The sequence below is a fragment of the Heliangelus exortis genome, chromosome Z (assembly GCF_036169615.1).
Source record: "Heliangelus exortis chromosome Z, bHelExo1.hap1, whole genome shotgun sequence".
Lineage (NCBI taxonomy): Eukaryota > Metazoa > Chordata > Aves > Apodiformes > Trochilidae > Heliangelus > Heliangelus exortis.
The window spans coordinates 45,292,278-45,312,604 of NC_092454.1; the positions used below are offsets into that span (position 1 = coordinate 45,292,278).

The 20,327-nt window shown below is 34.9% G+C and overlaps 1 protein-coding gene across 3 annotated transcripts in view; it reads right to left on the reverse strand.

Annotated features, from left to right (window-relative positions):
• KDM4C (lysine demethylase 4C) overlaps positions 1-20,327 on the reverse strand; it is a 242,846-nt gene that overhangs the window by 22,870 nt on the left and 199,649 nt on the right. For all 3 annotated transcript variants that reach the window (XM_071732156.1, XM_071732155.1, XM_071732157.1), the window contains one exon: positions 5,445-5,630. In XM_071732156.1, coding sequence (XP_071588257.1) covers positions 5,445-5,630 — 186 coding nt within the window. The remainder of the gene's footprint in view (positions 1-5,444; positions 5,631-20,327) is intronic.

Sequence of the window (20,327 nt, forward strand, 5' to 3'; positions counted from 1 at the left end):
CTGCTGCTGCAAGGGGCAACTAGAGTGGTAAATACTAAGTATAAAGTATTTTTTATTAGAAATATTCAAAAAGCACCCTGAAAATACTTCATAACATATGCTAAAGATATTAGCTGATTTACTAGTACAGCTTTTCAAACCTTCAAAGGCAGTAATTTCTTCAATGAGCATAATAACCCTAAAATGTGTCTACGAAAATCTGGAAAATGCTACAGATAAAGAATTTTTGGGACTAATTTCAAAGAGAGAACTAAGAACAGCATTAGTTCCATTTAGAATCTGAGCATGAATAGCAAAGTCATTGCTTTTTGGGAAGAGGGAAAACCCACCCCAAACCTAAACACTTCTGTTTTTGTTTAGACTCTAGTCCCTATTGTGCCTCTTCCCTGGACCACTTTCTGGGATTTAGAATTTTTAAAACTCTCTGCTCCTGCAAACTAAGGGCAAACCAAGTACAAATATTCTGTGCCATTTCTGGAGGCACCGCACTAAATCTCTGCATGTCAGAGCTCTGCCTGACATACTCATTTGCAGGATTTAGTTGAGGTCACCTCAGATAGTAAAAACCAATGATGTTTTCTACAGCATTTTCAAGTTTACCTGGAAATAATATTCTAAGCATAGTCATAATGTATTTAACCATTTACATGTATAAAAAAATTGCTTCTTCATTATTTTACCTATCTATAGATAGAATAAGTAGCAGCATTACATAAATAACAAGTATTGCAGGAATGATAACATCAGCACTTTTTAAACAAATCTTGAAACATATCTAAGCATATATGTTAATTTAATTTTTGATTCTTGACTTTAGACTGTTTAGTTATTTGTGGGAGTGAGAAGCAGGTCAGAGATGGGGATCAGAAGTGAACTGGAGAGCATTAATTGATTTACTTATATGAGATAACAGAAAAATATTAAAATCAAGGAGACGTTATTCTATTAAAATAATGTTTAAATGCTGTAAAAGCCTGAAGATAGAATTCTTCAGGGAAGACGGAAGGCAAAATGTAACACTTTAAGAGAAAATGCAGGCTCATTTAATGATAAAATTTTCAGACAAGAAATGCTATTGCTTATTAGAACAAATAATAAAACACAGAAATGCATCCTAGCTCAAGGAGAAGATTATTTTTAGTATGTTATCTTGGTAGGATTCTTGATTTATTTCTCTGAAAAAATATTGACAAGCACACTCTGTAATTGATTGCATGTCCCAGAAAACATTTTCTGTCAGAAAATCTTAAGAATTTATTGATGTTAAGAATGTCATTTTTGATCAGAAAGGACAGTTATTATGTAAGGTAGACTATCAGATTAAAGAAACAGCTGTGGTAGTTACCAGATTATTGAAAAAGCTGTGGTTTAAAAAGCAATGATTTCCTTTAACAGTATCTAAGGCAAGGATGAAGTAAGATAGTGGCAGAAATGCAGAAAACAACCAGATACAAAGGAAAAAAGTTAACCTCCCCTCCTGTGTGGAAACTTCAGAATTATAAGAGGGAAAAATGCTTCCTCCTTCATTTTCTGTATGGTAAGGACACAAAATCTTCTTAAATAAAATACATAAATGACAGCTACATGAAATAATATGTATAATGAAATAGGTGTCTGATGTGTATCTAAATGTCCAGAAACTTCCTCTAGCTGTAGTTTTGAATACAGGACCTTCAAAATTCCAAGACTTATTTGATAGAAGAACATAACTCTCATTTCATCATTTTAAGCTTCCTCCTCTGAACTGCAATTTAGGCATAGAAATTATGCATGACATTTAAAAAATATGCCAGCTCATGATTTTTGAACAATGTCCTTCTTAAGGCACGCCTTGGTCTCTCTGAAATGTTAAGGGGCTGGCAGTAGTTAGCAGACAGTGGCAAACAATGACACTGCATTACTCAAGTACTGAATAGAAAAGGATCTACAGCTTCCATTTGACAGCATCCCTTCATTCCCTGTGTGCTATGGAGAGATGAACTCGACAATAACAGAAGAAGATAATTTGAAAGAGCTCAAAAAACAGCAACAGTAGGTTTTTGTGACTCTTATTCAATGGATATTGTAACTCAAATCTTAGCCCCTTCTATTAGCTTTTCAAAGTACATATTACTGGGACTGCCTAGATGGCCTCTTCTTTCCAAAACAAACATCAGCTATGAGTACGTGTTTGCCTTCAGCAGGCCTCCCCTGTCCCTCAATGCTGTCTTTGCTAATCTTAAAAGGAATCCTTGGGGTTTTTTTTATTTGTGTATGAAAAAGTGCTTTTAATCAAAAGAAATCCACAGCACCTATTCTCAAATGTACTTGCTAGTGTTCATGCAATTTAATGACAAAAAGGTGTGAGGGATATGTTTCATGCCCAGAGACAAGCACAGTCAAAGCAGAAAAATGAAAAAAAAACATGCCCTACTGTCTATAGGTGATAAATCACAAAATCTTCCTTACATATTGAAGCTCCAATTTACTTAAAATAATATGGGCTGTGAAAGGAAAAATCAGTAACATCCTACATAAAACTCTTCTGCTAGCATTTTTTTCTAAAAATTTTTTCTTATTTATTTCTATAGGTTTATCTTTAGCAAATACATGGAGCATGCATAGTTTTGAGTACATGGGCCTCCGAAGAACATATTTTTGAAAACTCACATAAACATTCAAAAATTCCTGTTTAAGGTACTTGTGTATTTACTTCACTTGGTAGCACTATTTGGAGGTGAGAACTATGCTTTCTCTTTTAATTGCCTATAATGATTTTTCACAAGACCTGTCAGTGTCCATGGTTGACATAAAACTACACTAGGAAAAAATCATGAAGAAAATACAGAATCTGAACAGTAAAAAAGGTTTGTGAAAGTATATTGATAAATATTTTGGACACAATTTGCTTGAGATCACAGACAAAAATAATTTGGATGTATACTCCGCTTCATCATTGCAATAAGCCCTTGCCCAACGTGATGACACCACCAGCAATAATGCATATTTTTCTATATATAGGTATAGACAAAAACATAGGGTGTTGTTCAGCACCCTTATTGGTTTGCATGCTACAACACCACTACAGAGATATGTCACAATTCTTCCTAGTACCCAGAGGGCTTCCTTTGACTGTTAAGTTTTAGCTGGTTTGAGTTTGTTGGTGGTTTTTTTCTTTTTAATTTGAAGAAAGTACCAATCACAGGCATTCACTGAGCATTCAGACACAGTCTATAGAGTCTATGTTAGTAAAAAAACCCAACAATTTAAATTTTATTTTCCTGAAATAAGGAGAAATGATAGTGTCCTTGCTTATTGTACAATGTTTTCACCTGCTAAATGACAAATTTTTTTCTTGCTGACAAGACAATCTATTTGATTCGTGTAAAAATCTGCAAAGTGGGTATAATCTCTCACAATTCCCTTGTTGTGCTTTCAAGCAAGGAAGTTAAAACAATAGACAAACAAAAAAGTTCATTAAAAGAAGGATGCATTGCTATGCCTAATGGCAAAGAGCAATATAATTTCTGCATGAAAGAATAGCTAATAGCTAAGAAAAGCATAACAAGAAAACCAATGGTGGAAAAACTTCCAAAGCCTTAAAGATGTGATTAGAGTAATTACCCAAAAGACAGTGAATAAAACCAAGCATATGCAGACATATGCAATCTCCTCTGTCTCAGAAGTATGTTATATATTTCACAGAATTTTTAAAATGAAATAATATCATTCAAAATTTTGACTGAATGAAAAACTGCATAATTTTTCTTTGTCTTCATCAAATCTGATTTTGATTTAAGCAACAGGAAGTAAGTTAATTAAGATTTTTTTCAGAAAGATTGGTGTTGAACTTCAGGAAAGGCCATGATATTCCCATTCCAAGCTACTCTGAACACCTGTCACACAATAACTTCAATAGCAGCCACACAAAACCCTGTTTCTCCATAGTTGGTGGGCTGTTGTTTTGTTGTTTTTTTTTAATTTGACACCACCTAACACAGATCAAGAAAATTGTAATGAAAAAATAGATTTTATGCATATCCATGTCATTCTGTTACAACTGTGCCTTTTCCAGATGAGATTGTATTTTATTTCTTAACATCCAAAGTAATAGCTATCTATGAACCTATTTTCTGTTCCAGACTAAGTCTACACTGAGAAACTTAAGTGCTAAAGTCTGCACTGTTTTTTTAAATTAGATTCAAAGTATAAATTCTTCCTAAACAGCCTAGGATGTTTTCATTAATATTTTTTAGGTATTTCTATTAATAACCAACACAAATACAGAAATGCCAGGAAAAAAGTCTCTTCAGGTATATAACTTTATTAAGGGCTGTATAAGCATAGAAGAAATAATCTGAAACTTTAGCATTTACTATGTAGTATCATGAGACTGTTAGAATAAAGTGAAAAAATTCACATGCATTGTTTAACACCATAAGGGGATTCCAGTATCAGACAGGTATACGAGAGGAAGTTAAAAATGTTAATAGGCTCCGGAAGTAGCCACAACATACACAATTTTTCCCACATGAAGTGGGAAAAAGGGGAAGTATTATGCTTAAAGTCCTGTTTGATCAGTGAATAAGTATGAAGTCTTGTCCCCCCAAAATACAGCCCTATTTTTACTGGTCATTATTTAAACCCAGCAATTTTCAACTAATTTTTTTTTTCAAGAAAGCCAAGAAAAGTATCCTAAGTTGCCTGTGTGGACAGAAGCTTAAGTTTGCTTTTCAAACATAACTAATCTTCTTGAAAAACACGTAAAGAAATTAAAGCTATATGAAACTGTTTTCACTTATTAATTAATTTTGAAAAAAGTATTAAAAAGGGACACAATGTTTTTTTCCCTTTTTAAGAATCAATAGCAGAGTGAACACTCAGGACTGTTCTCTCTTAACTGAGATAGTAACAATTCAATGCTACCGTATTGAAATAAAATACATTAATACCTACAAGATAATAATAACTAATTCTTCATTTTTCTACTTTAAAATTAAAGTACCTTTAAAAGGTTCCTCTTCAGCACAGTCTAGAAATAAAAGGCATGGTAACAGCCTGACATATCAGCATGACCTGACCAGATGACAGAATATGTCATCATAACTGCCAGACACTGTTTGACTGTTTAACAAAATATCTCTGAGTATTTAAAAGATACTGCAGTCTGGGTATTTGGAATACACCACAGGTTAACAAAACAGAGAACTCAAAGATCTGTTATCCGAAAACAATAAACTCAACAAAGACTGTAATGCAAAAATGTGTTAGGCATATCAAGTACAATTTTTCCTAGATAACAGCATAAGAAAAAACTTTCAAGATGTAATAGTTTGATACATACGGAAGTATGACAGATGAACCTCTTAAAATACCTGGTATGCATCCTTTCTTCTATTTTCTCTGGAAACATTCTTCAATTCTGCCATTCTGTTTTTTAACAAATAAGGAAAAAAGTTCCTTACCACATTTTGGTTGATCTTGTGCCTGAAACATGTGATGAAGACAACATATGGCCAATCATCAGGTTCCATCAGCACTCCTGCAGCATGGGCACAGGTAACATGGAAGGAGGCTGGGCAGCGTCCATATGAACACTGAATGCAGGCACCAGAGGTTTTTTTAACTCTCTGTCTGCAAAACATACATTTCTGTAGAAGCAAAATAAACAGAATATTTACAATTCTGCCTCCAACTTCCTTGACTTCTGCAAGTACCTAAAGGACTGAAAAGTTACATGTGCTTTACTGGTTACATTTTATACCCTGCAATATGCATGGCAAAAGAACCCACATTTATGAATTACAAGATAACTTATAAATATGGTAATTAATAGATAGCATTTTTGCCTCTTTTATGTTAATGTGAAGACAATCGGTGCTATAGTAGGAAAACTGATATATAGATTGCTATTTATAAATTTAATTTCAAATACCATACACTCCTTTGAAAATTGACCTGCTCCTCCTAAAATAGGTGAACCAAAAAACCTACACATAATTCTATAAAAAGTGATAGTGAAACACAAAAATAAAAAGAATAGACCCACAGAAATACGCAGCTAGAAAGGAATTCCATGTATCACCCCACTTAGTTTCCTACTTTGAAGGTGGAGTAAATATATACCTAGGTTTTGAGAGATGGCTAATATAACATGTTCATGAAACAGATTTTACAACATCCTCAGGTGACTTGTTACAGTAAGTAAACCTCCTCACAATTAGAAATGTTCTTGTCTCAAGCATTTGCATAAATACCACACCAGAAGGCTGCTCCTAAGCCCCTTTTCATTTTTTCTAGTTTGATGTTCACTGGTTGTGTATTTAATATAGGATTGTTTGGGTAGGCTGTATTTCCCTGCTTCATATATTAAAATATCATGCCAACAGCACTACCATTGTTAATACACACCACTTTTTTTTTTTTTTTTTTCTTTCGCCAAAATGGAAACCACATCAGAATATTGTCGCTATTTTTTAACTCACATAAGTAAGTGGCCCATATGAAACAAATGAAGGTACATAAGCTAGGTTACCTAAGTTCAGTAAATAAGCTCCACCATACTAAAAAAGTTAAAGCACAGGACAACTGTTGTCTTGCTGCCAAAAGATATTAACAAAGATGCTAGGCAGAATGATTACTTTAGTAATTTCTATGGACAACTGTATTATACATTACATATGGGAACTATCTTCCAGCAACTCTCATCATGGCTAAAAAAACCCTGCACATGCTATCAATAATTATAAAATTATCTTAGGTATTCTGAAATACAGGTGTTTTACTTTGTGACACAAAATACTGAATTCAATAATATAAACATATTCTGTTGGAATAAAATCACTAAATTTGCCAGTCACTGATTTTGGTAAATGTCCTCTAGCCTGCCTATGCTGGGAACACAAGCAAGATTAATTTGCATTTATTTTTACTGCATGGTTAAGAATTCAAAGTATTTTAAACTAAGTCACAAAGCATTCTTCTTACCCAGTTACCAAGAACTTTTGTTCTGTTGTTAATTTCCATATCCTGAAGAGAATCTGCAGAAATGTTACAGTATCATTAACTACTTACATAGTTTTAAAGGCTTCTGACACTTAGTCTGTAACTGAAATAATCCTGTTTGCAAGCACTAACTTGTCAAGATTATCAGTTATGGGAGGAGATTATTTCACACATCATGCTGAACATGAAAAACTCTAGGTCTGCCTTCATGTCCAACCTAGGAAAGCCAACAGCCCGCGTGGCTTGGCCCACCACGCAGAAGCAAAAGTAACTTCTGGAATCTGAAACTTAAAATTTGAGGTATCATTCCCTAGGAGGACCAGAATTAAGCTCAGTCTGCTGTAGCAGAATCAGATCTGGAAGCCTGTTAAGAGGTAAAGATGATTTTGCCATCAAAAGAAATGTTCCAGAGACCTCACTGATAGGCTGACATCTCACATAAAGGGAAAGGGAGGGAATCACAGGTTTCACTCTGCCTCCCACCTTTGTTTGAAGTTACCGAAATGAAGAAATTTATTAGAATGTATAGAATCTGAACCACACCTGCAGAAGACAGACTTTAAACACCTCTCTGGGTGACCCTAGTATTTAGGTATGTAACCTTGCTACTTGTAAACCAGTTTGACATCCTATGAACATATTTACTAAAATATCGGCATGCTAATACAACGCACGACTGACAATTTTTCAGTAGCTTAAAACTAAGTATTCCCAACAGTTAAAGCAAATTCAACATCCTAAATGACAAGGAAGAATGTAATTTTGACTTACTGCTTGCTAGAGAGAATGGGAGACATTGCTGAAGATAAACCTTAATCAGAGTTTCAGATGTAAAATGAAATGGAGAATAAATAAAATTGTTTATATATCTGGAGATTAGAAATATAGGACAGATTAGAAATCATGCACAGTGATTTTCTAGATGGTAAAATGACCTCTTTTTGCCCCCAAAATGAAAAATATTCTGCTGTAAATGGATTGCATGATCTTGGAATAGCTCTGTAATATTAATAGGCTGCAATTATATAAACACAACAGATTTTAACGAACAAGTCTGAGAATACTGGATGCCAGTATTTTATAGAAGAAAGCCCACTGATATCTTTCATAATAACTTTTATGTAAATAATCTGATATTGCTTTCCTCAAAAACTGTAATATTTACAAAACAAAATTCCAGTCCCTAACAGGATCATGACATAAAAACAGTAACACTGCTTTCTGATGCAAGGATTTATGAAAATAAGCACAAGCTGCGTATGCAGCAGACAGCAAGGACTGGATTTTAGGAAAAAAAAATTCTCTATTTCTCCCAAAAGTATTTCTATTGTTTGGCAAGAAAAATTACTTACATGAAGAAGCTCACTATAGTAAGTTACTGAAGTCTACAAAAAGAAGCTATTTCAGGAGAGCCTTTAAAAACTACTAAATTTCCATGTTAGTAAAAAATCAATGCCTAAGAGCTCCTCTTCTACTGCTGCAGATGGTTATTAACTACTAGTCAGTGACTGCACTGCATACTGTCATCTTCTTTGATATATTTGGCTTTTTTGACCTTCTAGTTATCACTGCAAATAAACACTAAGACAAAGACACCATTATTAACATTTAGGAAACTAATGAAAAATCATGGATAATTCTTTCTTCCTTCTTGGACCTGCTTTAGCACCCCTGCATTTCATAATTAATCTGGTTTTGTATCAGAGTTTATACTACCAGACAAGTAATACTGCTGTTGTGTACAGCCATACTCTTGGTCTGAAATGCTGGTCATATTTTAAACAATAGTCAAATACTCATAGATCATAAGAGAGCAAAGATTTCACAGCGAATATTGACAGCACAAGTTTCACTTATCAACTGTTAGACTACCATGCAAAATGCACAGTGAAACTAATCTTTTCTTTCTCCAGTCCAAAGCCATAACATGGATTAGAAGTGAGAAAAGATTACAGTCTAGTCATACTGTTAGAGATGGTAGCAAGGTACTGGCACAAAGAGTTGTTAATAATGCACAACAATCAGAAGTTACAAACTAGGAAGACATTTGACACATTATCTGTAGAGCAGCGAGTGTGCGTTGTCTGCACATTCACCTTTCAGAATACAAAGTCAGCATTTAATTTTGGCAGACAACATAGTGTATTTCTGTGGAAACAAGCTCATTACTTTTTTTTTTTTTTCATTTTATGTTTCCTTTTTTTCCCCTATTAATCTAAATCAAGCTGAGTATTTCAGCAATGAAACTGGAAGAGTTTAGAATCAGAACATCTGAAGAAAAAGAGTTTCTCAGATCGTTTATTCCAATTCTTTGTTCAGCATGTTTAGACAATTATAAAAAATTAACTAAGAACATTGCTAGATAAAGTATCAAGAGACTATTTTGCATCCCTCTGATATTTTAAACATAACAACCAGTACCAGGGTGGGGAAAAAAAAGTCCTACTACTCAGACTGCTCATAGCATGGGGCTCTGGCAAATAAAAGACATTACGGCAGACATTATTTAGATGTAGGTGAAATTCTAGTCATATTCCAGCAGAGAAGTAAACGTAAGACTTGTGCATCAGTAGTAATTAGAAACAAGAATCTTATTTTCTATAAACTCTGAAATAATGTAGTATTGGGTCCACTCTCACTGAGTGAGCTCGCAAATTGTGTTTAATTTGGAGTTAAACATGGCACCAAAGATAAATACTGTTTTAATGCACAATTTTAAGTGCTGATAAAATATTATCAGGAAATACCAAAATTACGTAATTTTAACTTTCATATACTTAAAGGAAACACTAATTTACAGTGGGGAGTTAAAAAACAAACAGCTCTTCTGAAACACAGACTGTGTGATTGCGATGAGCATCCTTACAATGTAGGTTAAAATAGAAAGAAAAACAAAAAACCCAAAACATTTGCTCAAGAAGTTCTTATTTTAGCAAGCGCCTGGAAAGGATTATGTTCCCGTGATATGCCAGGTTAAAACTGGTAAAAAATGGTGAGTGTTGGTGAGGCAGAAAGGAAGCAATAAAAGACCTTGTTAGAGATTCAGCTCTTGGCTGCACACGTGTACTCATCACCAGGATACCTACCATACCACATCTAGGGAAATAACCTTCTGTGTTTTTTCAGTACACTTCAATATTTGTAATTATATTTCAACACCAAGCACTGCAGTTAAGTCCCTACTAATTCTTCAGTTACAGCAGCAGTATTAGTGCACTATGCTGCTAGAGATACCTAGAAAGTATTGAGATACCCATAAAACTACTCCAGAGATGTACTGATAAAAATATATACACATATCTCCGCTATCTGCTCAAAGACTTACTATCAATAAATACTAGATGGAAAATACCACCATCTTCTTTAAAAAGAACAATCATTACATACATAACAAGTATGCTTCCAGAACATAGCCACTGAACACACCAAGTTGTTTGATGCCATCCAGAGGGACCTTGATAGGTCTGAGAGGTCGTCCCATGCAAAACACATGAAGCTCAACAAGGCAAAGTGCAAGGTCTTCCAGTACCTGAAGGGGGCCTACAAGAAAGCTGGGGAGGGAATTTTTACAAAGGTGTGTAGCATGAGGACAAGGGGGGATGGTTTTAAGCTGGAAGAGGGTAGATTTAAATTACACAGTAGGTAGAAATTCTTTACTGTGAGGGTGGTGAGAGACTGGACCAGGTTGCCCAGAGAAGGTGTGGATGTCCCCTCCTGGAAGTGTTCAAGGGCAGGTTGGACAGGCCTGTTAGCAAGATGGACTAGTAGAAGGTATCCGGGCCCCTTCAGGTGGGAACTAGGTGATTTTTAAATTCCTTTCCAATGCAAACCACTTATGATTTTATGAAAATTAGCCTGCGGGCCTTCACTTTACAAGAAGGCTCTCATGATTTTATCTTTGTCCAGTTTTTATGCATGGATATATATTGTTTCAAAAGGGATTTTATTATAGGGAAAAAAAAATCGTCCTCTGTAGCTCTGGAATGTTGGATGTCTTCTTTTGGTTTAATTTTCTTCATAATCTTCACCTTTTAGCTTCTACATTGCACCATGTAAGTAATTAATCATACAACCTTAAAAACTGTCATTTTATAGAAGCATTGTGCCTGTACTCATTGCATAGGCTCACAAAATCACCTTTCAGACATTCTGAAATAAGAAAGAAGAAATGGATGATCCCAGTATTTGAAGAGCAAAATTCCAGGAAGATAAATGTAGAAGGCTGGGAAGAATCTCCTTTTCTTTGTTCTCCAGAAAGAAAGTGCATTTATTAAAACTTTGCTTCAGATTTTCATAAATCAGTTTGAATTTGACATTTATGCAAAGGCTAAGATATCTGACAAGCTGTGCAAGGATGTTTAGGCTGAAAAGGTGATGAGACATTAGTTCACTGCCTTGCTGATAGAGCATCCACCAGATTAGGGCTCCCGGTATCATATTGTAACAGAGATAAAAAACTCCACAGTTTTACAAACCAAGCCAAGATAAAATTGGCCCTTTGTTGCAAGACCATACTGTTGATTCATATTTAATTTATCCCCCATGATTATCTCTATGTCCTTTCTATGCAAAGCCTGTCAAAATAAATTCTAGTGGCTGACTTTAACTCAGATTTCAGAAGAGACAGATCCCAACTAATTGGCTAAGTCAGGATAGTCCTTAGCAAACGATGAATAGAGAACTCTAAGAGACTGCATGGCTGTATCAGGCTCCACTGCTTAATAAGTTGTCATGTAATGCAAAGCGCTGCTCCGAAAAGTAGTATCATGATTTATACTTAGTGCAGGGAAGATAACTGTTTCTGTGTAATTATTTCATAAGAATTGTTTTATAATATTTCATATGAAGACATACAAACACATAGAGAGAACTTAACATTTCAATAACAAGCAGCTGAAATTAGAACATTGAGATGCAGCACTGAAAGGATTATCTTCTTAGCAATATCCTGCAAGCAATTTACCAAAATGAAAAAATGCAACGACGCTCTTTATCAAAATTAAGGTACCACCATCTCTTATCTAATAAATTCTCTATTCTGCTGAAAATGGCTAGTTGCTAAGGTGATACCAAAAAACTAAAAAGGTATGTCCACACACAACCCAAAGAAAACATAATTACTAAAGAGGCAATCATTTAGCATTTACAACATGAATGTTGAAATGTTTAGAAACAAGAATCTTGTCAAGCTTAGACTGAAACCTCTGGTAGCAATACAAATACACATACCAAAATTTCATCTACCTACTAGCATGATGGTAATGTGCTTCTTTATGTCTGAAAAGATTAGAAAATGAGAAGGGGATATGCATTTTACCTCTAGGAAGTAAAATACTGCGCTTGTGAAGTACACTTAATGAGGACACAGTTACCTCTCAAGTTGTTCGCCAATAAAGAGAAGCCACTGTGGATACAATACCCTATTAGAAAACATGGATGAGTAAACCCAATACAGTCTAGTCAGGCCGCTGTCCAGGAACCACCTGGCACCACTACAGTAAATGCAGCAGATGTGGATCATATTAGTTCCAGGTGCTAACAAAGTCAAAACTGGAAATAAATAGCTATTCCAGGGTGCAGAGAATAGGTTTGTTGGTTTCTTGGTTTTTTTGGTTTTTTTCTGTTGGGGTTGGTCTTTTTTCATTTGATTTGATTTGTTTGTTTGTTTTGTGTGTGTGGTTTTGTTTGTTTTGTTTTTTAAATTTAGGAAGGGGTCAAGGCACACAGAATTTAAACATGCTTTACATCACAGAAAGTTTTTTATCATGTCTGAAAAGCCTGGGGGACTACACAGCTTACAAAGAAAAGATTACTTCAGAAGCTTTCAGCCAAAAGCCAAAATCTAATTTTCAGCAGAGTTGATATTAACATCATTACCTAACCAGCAAAAAGTGTCATTTGAACAGTCAAAGTGATAAGGCATTACAGAAAAGTTATGACATTCTTTAAGACACATTAAAATTTATAAAGTCTAAGAAGTTTTAAAAAATTCCATAATCTAAAATGAAGCCGTTTATAGTGCCTCAGAATCAGCAAGTTATTTCTACAGGTTTCCTTCATTTCTAAGTCCTGTGCTAATTTCAATAGGTAAATATTTAGAATAATCTGATCTCACTGCAGAGGAGGGTGAGCAGTCTTGGGTTAGTTAGTTGTAAAAATTTGCCAAACCACAGCTCCCAGTAAATTGAAACACATTAGATATTAATGTGCTTACTAGTTTAAAATGGCTGTCAGAAAAAATGTAAAAGCAAAAACTGAAATAATGTTTAAAACAATTTTTTTCTCCACCTCTTTTTTGCTGTTGCTTTCCCTCAAAAGATAAAAAAAAAAATAAAAGAGCAATGTGATGGCTTTATCTTGGACAGCTAGGAAAATGACCTTTTGCTTAAAAAAAATCATAAAGAATCATCTTTCTTGCATAAAACCAAAAGTATGTGGATGTCAGCACAATTTCAAAGTGTTCCAAGTTTGCCATGGAAACAACATTCTTATTTCAAAACAATACTACTGCTCACTGTTGACTATTGGCATGAATGCTCCCAATCCAAGCTCATTGACAGCTTGTGGAGTGGACAGATGAGGCATGGAAAATATTTTAAATTAGTTCATTTATCTTGCTGAGGCATGGGAAGAGACTGAGAATTTTTCACTTTTCAAGAAAAAAGAGCAGAGGGAAAAAGAGAAAGGGGGGAGGGAAGAGGAGAAGGGGAAAAACTGGTGGGTAAAGGAAGGTAAAAAAGGGAGAGAACAGCTAAAAAGGAGGGGAGGAAAAAAAGGAAAGGGACAAAGAGGAAGGGGTAAAAGTGGCAAAAAAAGGAAGGACGAAGAAGGAAAGAAGGACAGGAAGGGAAGGGGGAGTAAAGTTTGGGAATGGATAATGCAGCAGCTTTTTATAAAATCATTAGCAGCTATATTTCACATATAATGCATTTTTTTGTTCAGTAGAAAACATACATCTTGTCACTAGATAAATTTGCAGATGTTTTCAGCTGCTTTTGGTTTTATCCTCATAGTTTTTAGAAAATACACACTGTTCTCTATTACTGCGTCAAATACATTCATATTTTAGTTGTTTTGTCTTAGGAACACAGATTATAAATATTTTTCAAACATGCAGCATAATTCCCTTTATACAACTCAGAAATTATGCCAAACAAATCCAAGGTGAAGAACACAACAGATTAAGTATTTAGTTAATACAGAGTATCTTATTTTCATGGATGTTTTTGGACCCCCCCACACAGGAAGGGAGATGGCTTAAAGGACTGAGTAATGCACTGCAAGTCATTGTTTTTGAGATGTTTAAGGGCTTCAAAAACAGTTCTGACAAACTTAATGGGTTAATAGGTTTCATCCCCCTACTTTGAACTTAAGATTGCTCTACAGTTAATGCTTAGAAAGGCAGCTTAGCACTATATGATACTCATATGAGGACCAAACATATCTGACACACAGAAACAAACTTCAGTGACCATATGCAGTATGGAAATTTACACTAAAACAAAAAAATCTTTTGTATCAGAATAATGAGCAAACATTAAGAAGGTCTGCAATTACTGATTGTTTCTGCCATATCAGTTCTAATTCCATACCTAGAGAGGTTTTGAATCTTTTTCACTTATTGGAGTGTAAGTAATTGTTTTAAAGGCAAAGGGAAAAGTTAACAATGTATTGCAAAGATAATCTGAATAAAAGAAACATGTATCATAGGTATTGTCAATAAACCTACCACCTATGGATAATGTACAATCATGTTTTGTACAGTTATTTCCTGTATGTAACTGAAATCTTGCTTCATATGGAAATACAAATGTTTAATGTTTATACTTTTTATTTATTCAGCAAGCCTTCTTCTTTACCCGGATTTTCAGGCATAGTGATTAGGCTCAAAGGAAGTTTGACTTTTCCTCACATCTTTATCTTTTGACATTTTTCATTTTCTAATTTCCTGCTCTAGAAAATGCTTCACATACTTGATGGGCATGCAATTGATTTGTTCAGTGTTAGTATTTAGCAAGGCTTGCTACAAAAGGACAAGCTTTACTCTCTTCCACTGTGAAGCCCAGTCCAATAAAAACATATTGCTAGAAAAGCTATTAAAAACCTATTCTAAATGTCCAGTGTGTGGACTAAGCCATCTATTCTGTCTCAGTGGATCCATTTAACATACAAACTATTTTGCTCAATTTTAAAATATAATTTTCAGCATCTCTGACATCCAGCTGCATACTTCTCTTTCCCAGAAAGCATTCTCTTTCACTGCCAATAGAAGTTCAATAAATTATGAAGCCTTGGCCTACAGGCCCATGAGCCCAGTTGTTCATTGTATATTGTGTTTGAGAGAAACCTTTCATTTAATGTGGAACTCATTCACAGGGAAATAAACTGCAAATTACAGATTTAATTGAAGGTAATTTTTAAAAGTTCCCTACCAAATGCTGTATCAGCAACAAAATGAGAAAAGTACAAAAGCCCACTAATAAAGTCACATAACAGGAAGAACGTCTAGCATACAATTGGACTTTTGATACTAATTTTCAAAACTTCTTTTTGACTAGTTACTTTTGGAAGATATTCTTTCTCTCCACACAGTGCATCCAACTCTTTTGTTAATGGACCATTAAAAGATGCTTCATTGTGTCTTAATGGCATAATACATTATAAAAGTCAAGTGAAGGAAGGAATTACACCTCTCAATCTAAAGATATGTCATATAAAAGGCCATAGCTGATATTTCCAGAAAGAAATATAACAACAATTTGCTAATACAGCATTGCCAAGTAATCAGTAATTTTTTTATAACTTGTCTCTTATAGAAAACATTTTCCAAACTTGTCCTGAATTCAACTAAAACATTTATGAAACTATAATCCAACTTGAACTTCTGACACTGATTTGAACATTTCGTTCATATGTCAAAGCATCTTGATAAAATATTGGAGGAGGCAAGCATATTATTTCAAAAAGTATTTCATTTGCTTTAGCTCCTCAATACTTTAGCTCTTTTAATGAATAAGTAGACTTATGTGTGATCTCTAGAAATTTCTAAATGCTTACGCAGAACTAAGATAGCACACAAAAGGTTACCCCACTCCACACACTGTCCATTTGCTGTACAGAACACAGTTTCTCAGCACAAGAGGAAGTGTGAAATGGATATCTGGATCTCCGAATTTTAGCTCTCAGTAGAGCTAATACAGTGATACAGAGTCACTCATGATAGTCAAGATTTCTGGCTAAGTGTGAGTTACTAATATACCTACTTTCACAGGTTTCTGCTATATTAAGACTAATAAATCCCTGTGGTTTCTGTCTGGTGGGGGCACACATGGTACAAATATCTCTATTCAGTGCACTTGACTCAGCACACTCAGAAGAGCACACTGTTCCTTTCTGAATGAGCTTGCCATAGCCTGAGATTGCACAGGAGGCACCAGTGAGCACCAGTGTCCCACAGGAAAGAAAAACATCACTGCAAACAAAAGTGAAGAGAGCCTCTCTGATTCCTGGGAATTCCTATTGAATGGTCAGGTCCACGGATGATATAACTGCTACTTCCCTACACTACACTGACATAGACCTAAATCTCCAAAAAGGACAGTTCAACTTTCATTTATATCCTCATTACCAATACAAGCTTTATCAGTAAGGAGGTCACATTAGGAAATAACACTTTAAACACTTGGGCTTGAACTTTTTAAAGAACGATCTCTAGTACAACAAATGAAAGAAGTTGAAAAAGGGAAAGGACTCAGAATCTTCACTATATTTAGCATTTTAAGTATTTGGTTTACTGCTTTCACTGCTTCACTCAGACATTAATATGTCTTTTTTATTTCCTTCATTTTATTTTACTTATTTTTTAACTTATGTTAAATAGTTGGGTTTCAAGCTTTCAGGAAGCTTGCTTGGAGAAACAAATAGTGGGAGATCATACTAACTTTTCAGAGATATTTATCAGTAAGTCAGAAAAAGGCTAAGACAATAAACAAATAAAAAGAAAAAGCAAAACTAGTTTCTCCTGAAGTGAGCTTTTTAGAAGTTGTGTTCAATTTATCTCCCTCCCCTTCTTTCTTTCCCCTTCCCTTTCTCCTTCTTTCCCTTTTCTCCTTTCTCTCTTTTCCCCTTTTCCCCCCTTTGCCCTTTCCCCTTTCCTCCCTTTCATTGATGCAAACACTCACTAGAAGTGGAAACTCTTTGTCAATCCTAAGTCTTTTTGCCCTGAAGATACCAGGTATAAAGCATGGTGAGATGAAAATCAATGACAACTAAGTGATGAGGAGCTTGGCCATCAATAAACTTCTTGGAAACTTCTGCTACCACAGCTGCCACCACAGTTCCACCGCCAGAAATAATGACACAATAAACCCTCATGAACTGCTCTATGAAACTTAGTGAGACTGGTCTGCATCAGTTTTGTCAGCTTTGTTTCATTGCACTGAAAATGAGCAAAATAAAGGGGTGCATTCTTATGTGCTACTTAATACAGATGACTTTGCACAATGAGCTGCTGGAGTTTGCAAAATGTTTCGCAAATCAGTTCTAGGCAGTCATTCTTTCAATTTGCTTAACACAGTTCTGAAAGAATATGTTTAAGGTCACAATGCTCACTGTGATAACTTCCATAGATATTTCTCTGCTAATTTTTATCTGTAACCTACTGTTTTCATTAACTGAGATTATCTCAATCTGAATCTGTTTCACTCCATCTTTGAGTACAAAGCTAACACATTTCAGTTGAGAGAATCTTTGCCTTTATTGAAGATTCCCCTCTTGACCACTAGTTTCCCATCAACTATAATATGAGAAAAACAGTAAAAGTCTTCTTAGGAGTTAATGACCTCTATAATTTGCCAGAGACACAAAAATCTCACAAGTATGGATTGGAGAAAAAAAAAAAAAGAAAAAGTGAAGAGCTAAATAAAGCATCTCTAGGAACTTTAAATTCCGAATGTGTGATATTTTCAACCTTACATTATCAAATTTTAAAATAAGCAATATGGTCCTCTCATTGTCAGTGCAAAAAGTTATAAATATGATGGCGTATGTGCAGAAATCTTTTATCTGTCCTTCATGTAAAAGCTAACAGTTTGGACAACTTCTTTGCCCTGAACTGCATTTTCCATAACTGTTTACTCAGTCCTTCAAATATGACCCCTAAAGTTGTTCAAAAGCTGATGGCATGCATAAGAGAATCTGTAGAACTGTAATTGTGATTACCATCACAACTAGTCAAGTAGCAGTAAACATCCAGTCAAGTATTCTCACTTTAACTGATGTGGTAAGCCAAAGTAAACAATAGAAGCCTGTTTGGCACAAGGAACAGTCAGTAGTTAGAAGACACTGAGGGTGGGGTTGGAAATGTACGTTTTGTGCTTGTTTATGCAATGCTTAGTACAATTCCATATGGTGTATTCTCAATAATTAAGTAATCTCTATGTATGGTCAAGTTAGTTCGTAATTCTTAGTAGCCCTCCAAGACTGTGTGGCATTTACAGTATTAACTACCAGCAGACCAAGGATAGAGACTCAAAAGGTCTAATAAAGAGGTTATTGTGATTCCTGTCAGCAAAAAGAAGACAGTATGTATGTCAGTGCTCTAACTTCTTTCCTTCTGTATGCTGGAAACAAATGATACTATTTTTACCTGATTAGGTACAATTTCTCCACATTAGCTTCTGCATTTTCATTTGGCACAACCCAAAGATCTGCATCAGGGCACAGTATCAACCATGACAAATATTATTTCACTGCTAACATCCCATGATGGTTTTTTGTCTGCATCAACATTACCTTGGCACTAAAACTTATTAGTACTTTGCAAGGTAAATTATTCAGGCCATCAGGTAATCAGAATGTACTATCTGAAACTCTTGATTTTACCACAGGAAAAAAAATTCATACAGAAAACCACCACAAATTTATTTGAAGTGTAGAGTTTCAAACAAGAGCAACCATAATTGTTATTTTTAAGTGATGGTCAATATGCAGAAACAACAATAAGGTAAATGATAATTTATATGACAATGAGTATGTTAATAAATAACTTTATCTGTGCTTTCAGCTAGCACAAAGCAGAAGACACTAAAACATAAGATCAAAAGTGTCAGATAAAAATGGATAGCTATGCAAGATTCCTCTCTTACAGATGACTGTTATCAGTGGTGGTACAGAACCCAGGCGTCTTCAGTAAGACCTCTAAGGAAAAAAATCCATTTTCAGGTCCCTACAGAGCCATGCATTGAAAAAAAGATTTTTTACATTTTAAACAGTAACTCAAGAGGCTGTAAAGAGCCACCTATTAGTATCACCAAAAGTTTGTTAATTAGAGAATGTGAGAATGCACACTCATCTACTCTCTACCTATCTGTTTTCATCTGCAGTATTTCCATAATCTCTGCAAGTCTAAAGCAGGACCTCAGGTGCCCATCTTTAAAGCAGTGAGCCAGCGCATCTGCTCAAATGCATAATGCTGTTTTCTGCCACAGTGCATTTCTAACAAAATGGCTTTCTGTGAAAACATAATGCTTCCACAGAATGTTGAAATAAAAGGAAGAAGCTGCTTTTGCTTTAGCAAGAATGAGATTGTTTTCAGTAACTATTTTGGTTTTCAGATATTTCTCCTATTTGGCTGTCTTCAGTACTGAATGCCAATCCTATTTTTTTCCATACTAGAAAATGGTCTTAAACTTAATTAATTAAATGTCCCTGTAAATATCCACTGAAAATCAAAAAAGGAGAGTAAAAAAGTTCCTAAACTTGGTAAATCAGTCTTTTGAGATACAAATTCTGCAAGTTTTTTTCTCAGAGACCAACAGACTGATTTCACTGATCGATAGACATAGCTTACTCGAACAGACTGCAAGATCATAGGAGTTAGTTAATATAATCATATTTCAAAAGGATCATAAAACTATTTCTGTGGAAGTAACAGTACAGGAACACTCACCCAAGATGCTTCTTTTCCCAATGCTTTGTACATATGCCTGGACAGAGCATGTCACAACTCCTCTCACAGTCCATGTGCATGCAGGCCTTTCCAAAATAAGATGATTGGAGGCACTGCAAATCTAATTTTGTATCAGCTGAAAAGCAGCTGCAGAGCACACCTGGACACTGAGTTTGGAAAGATGCACCTGTTCCCAGGTTTAAACACAATCTGTAACAATTCAAGGCTTGTTTCACTTACAGAAGCTGAAACACAAATTTTCCCAATAATGAGAATTATTTTTATAATATAAAATTATATCTACAAATTACATCTGATCTTGTTAACAATTTAAAAAGACAAGTGTGCAGATAAACAAATAAGAAACTTTAAATGCTTGTTAACAGTCGAGTGA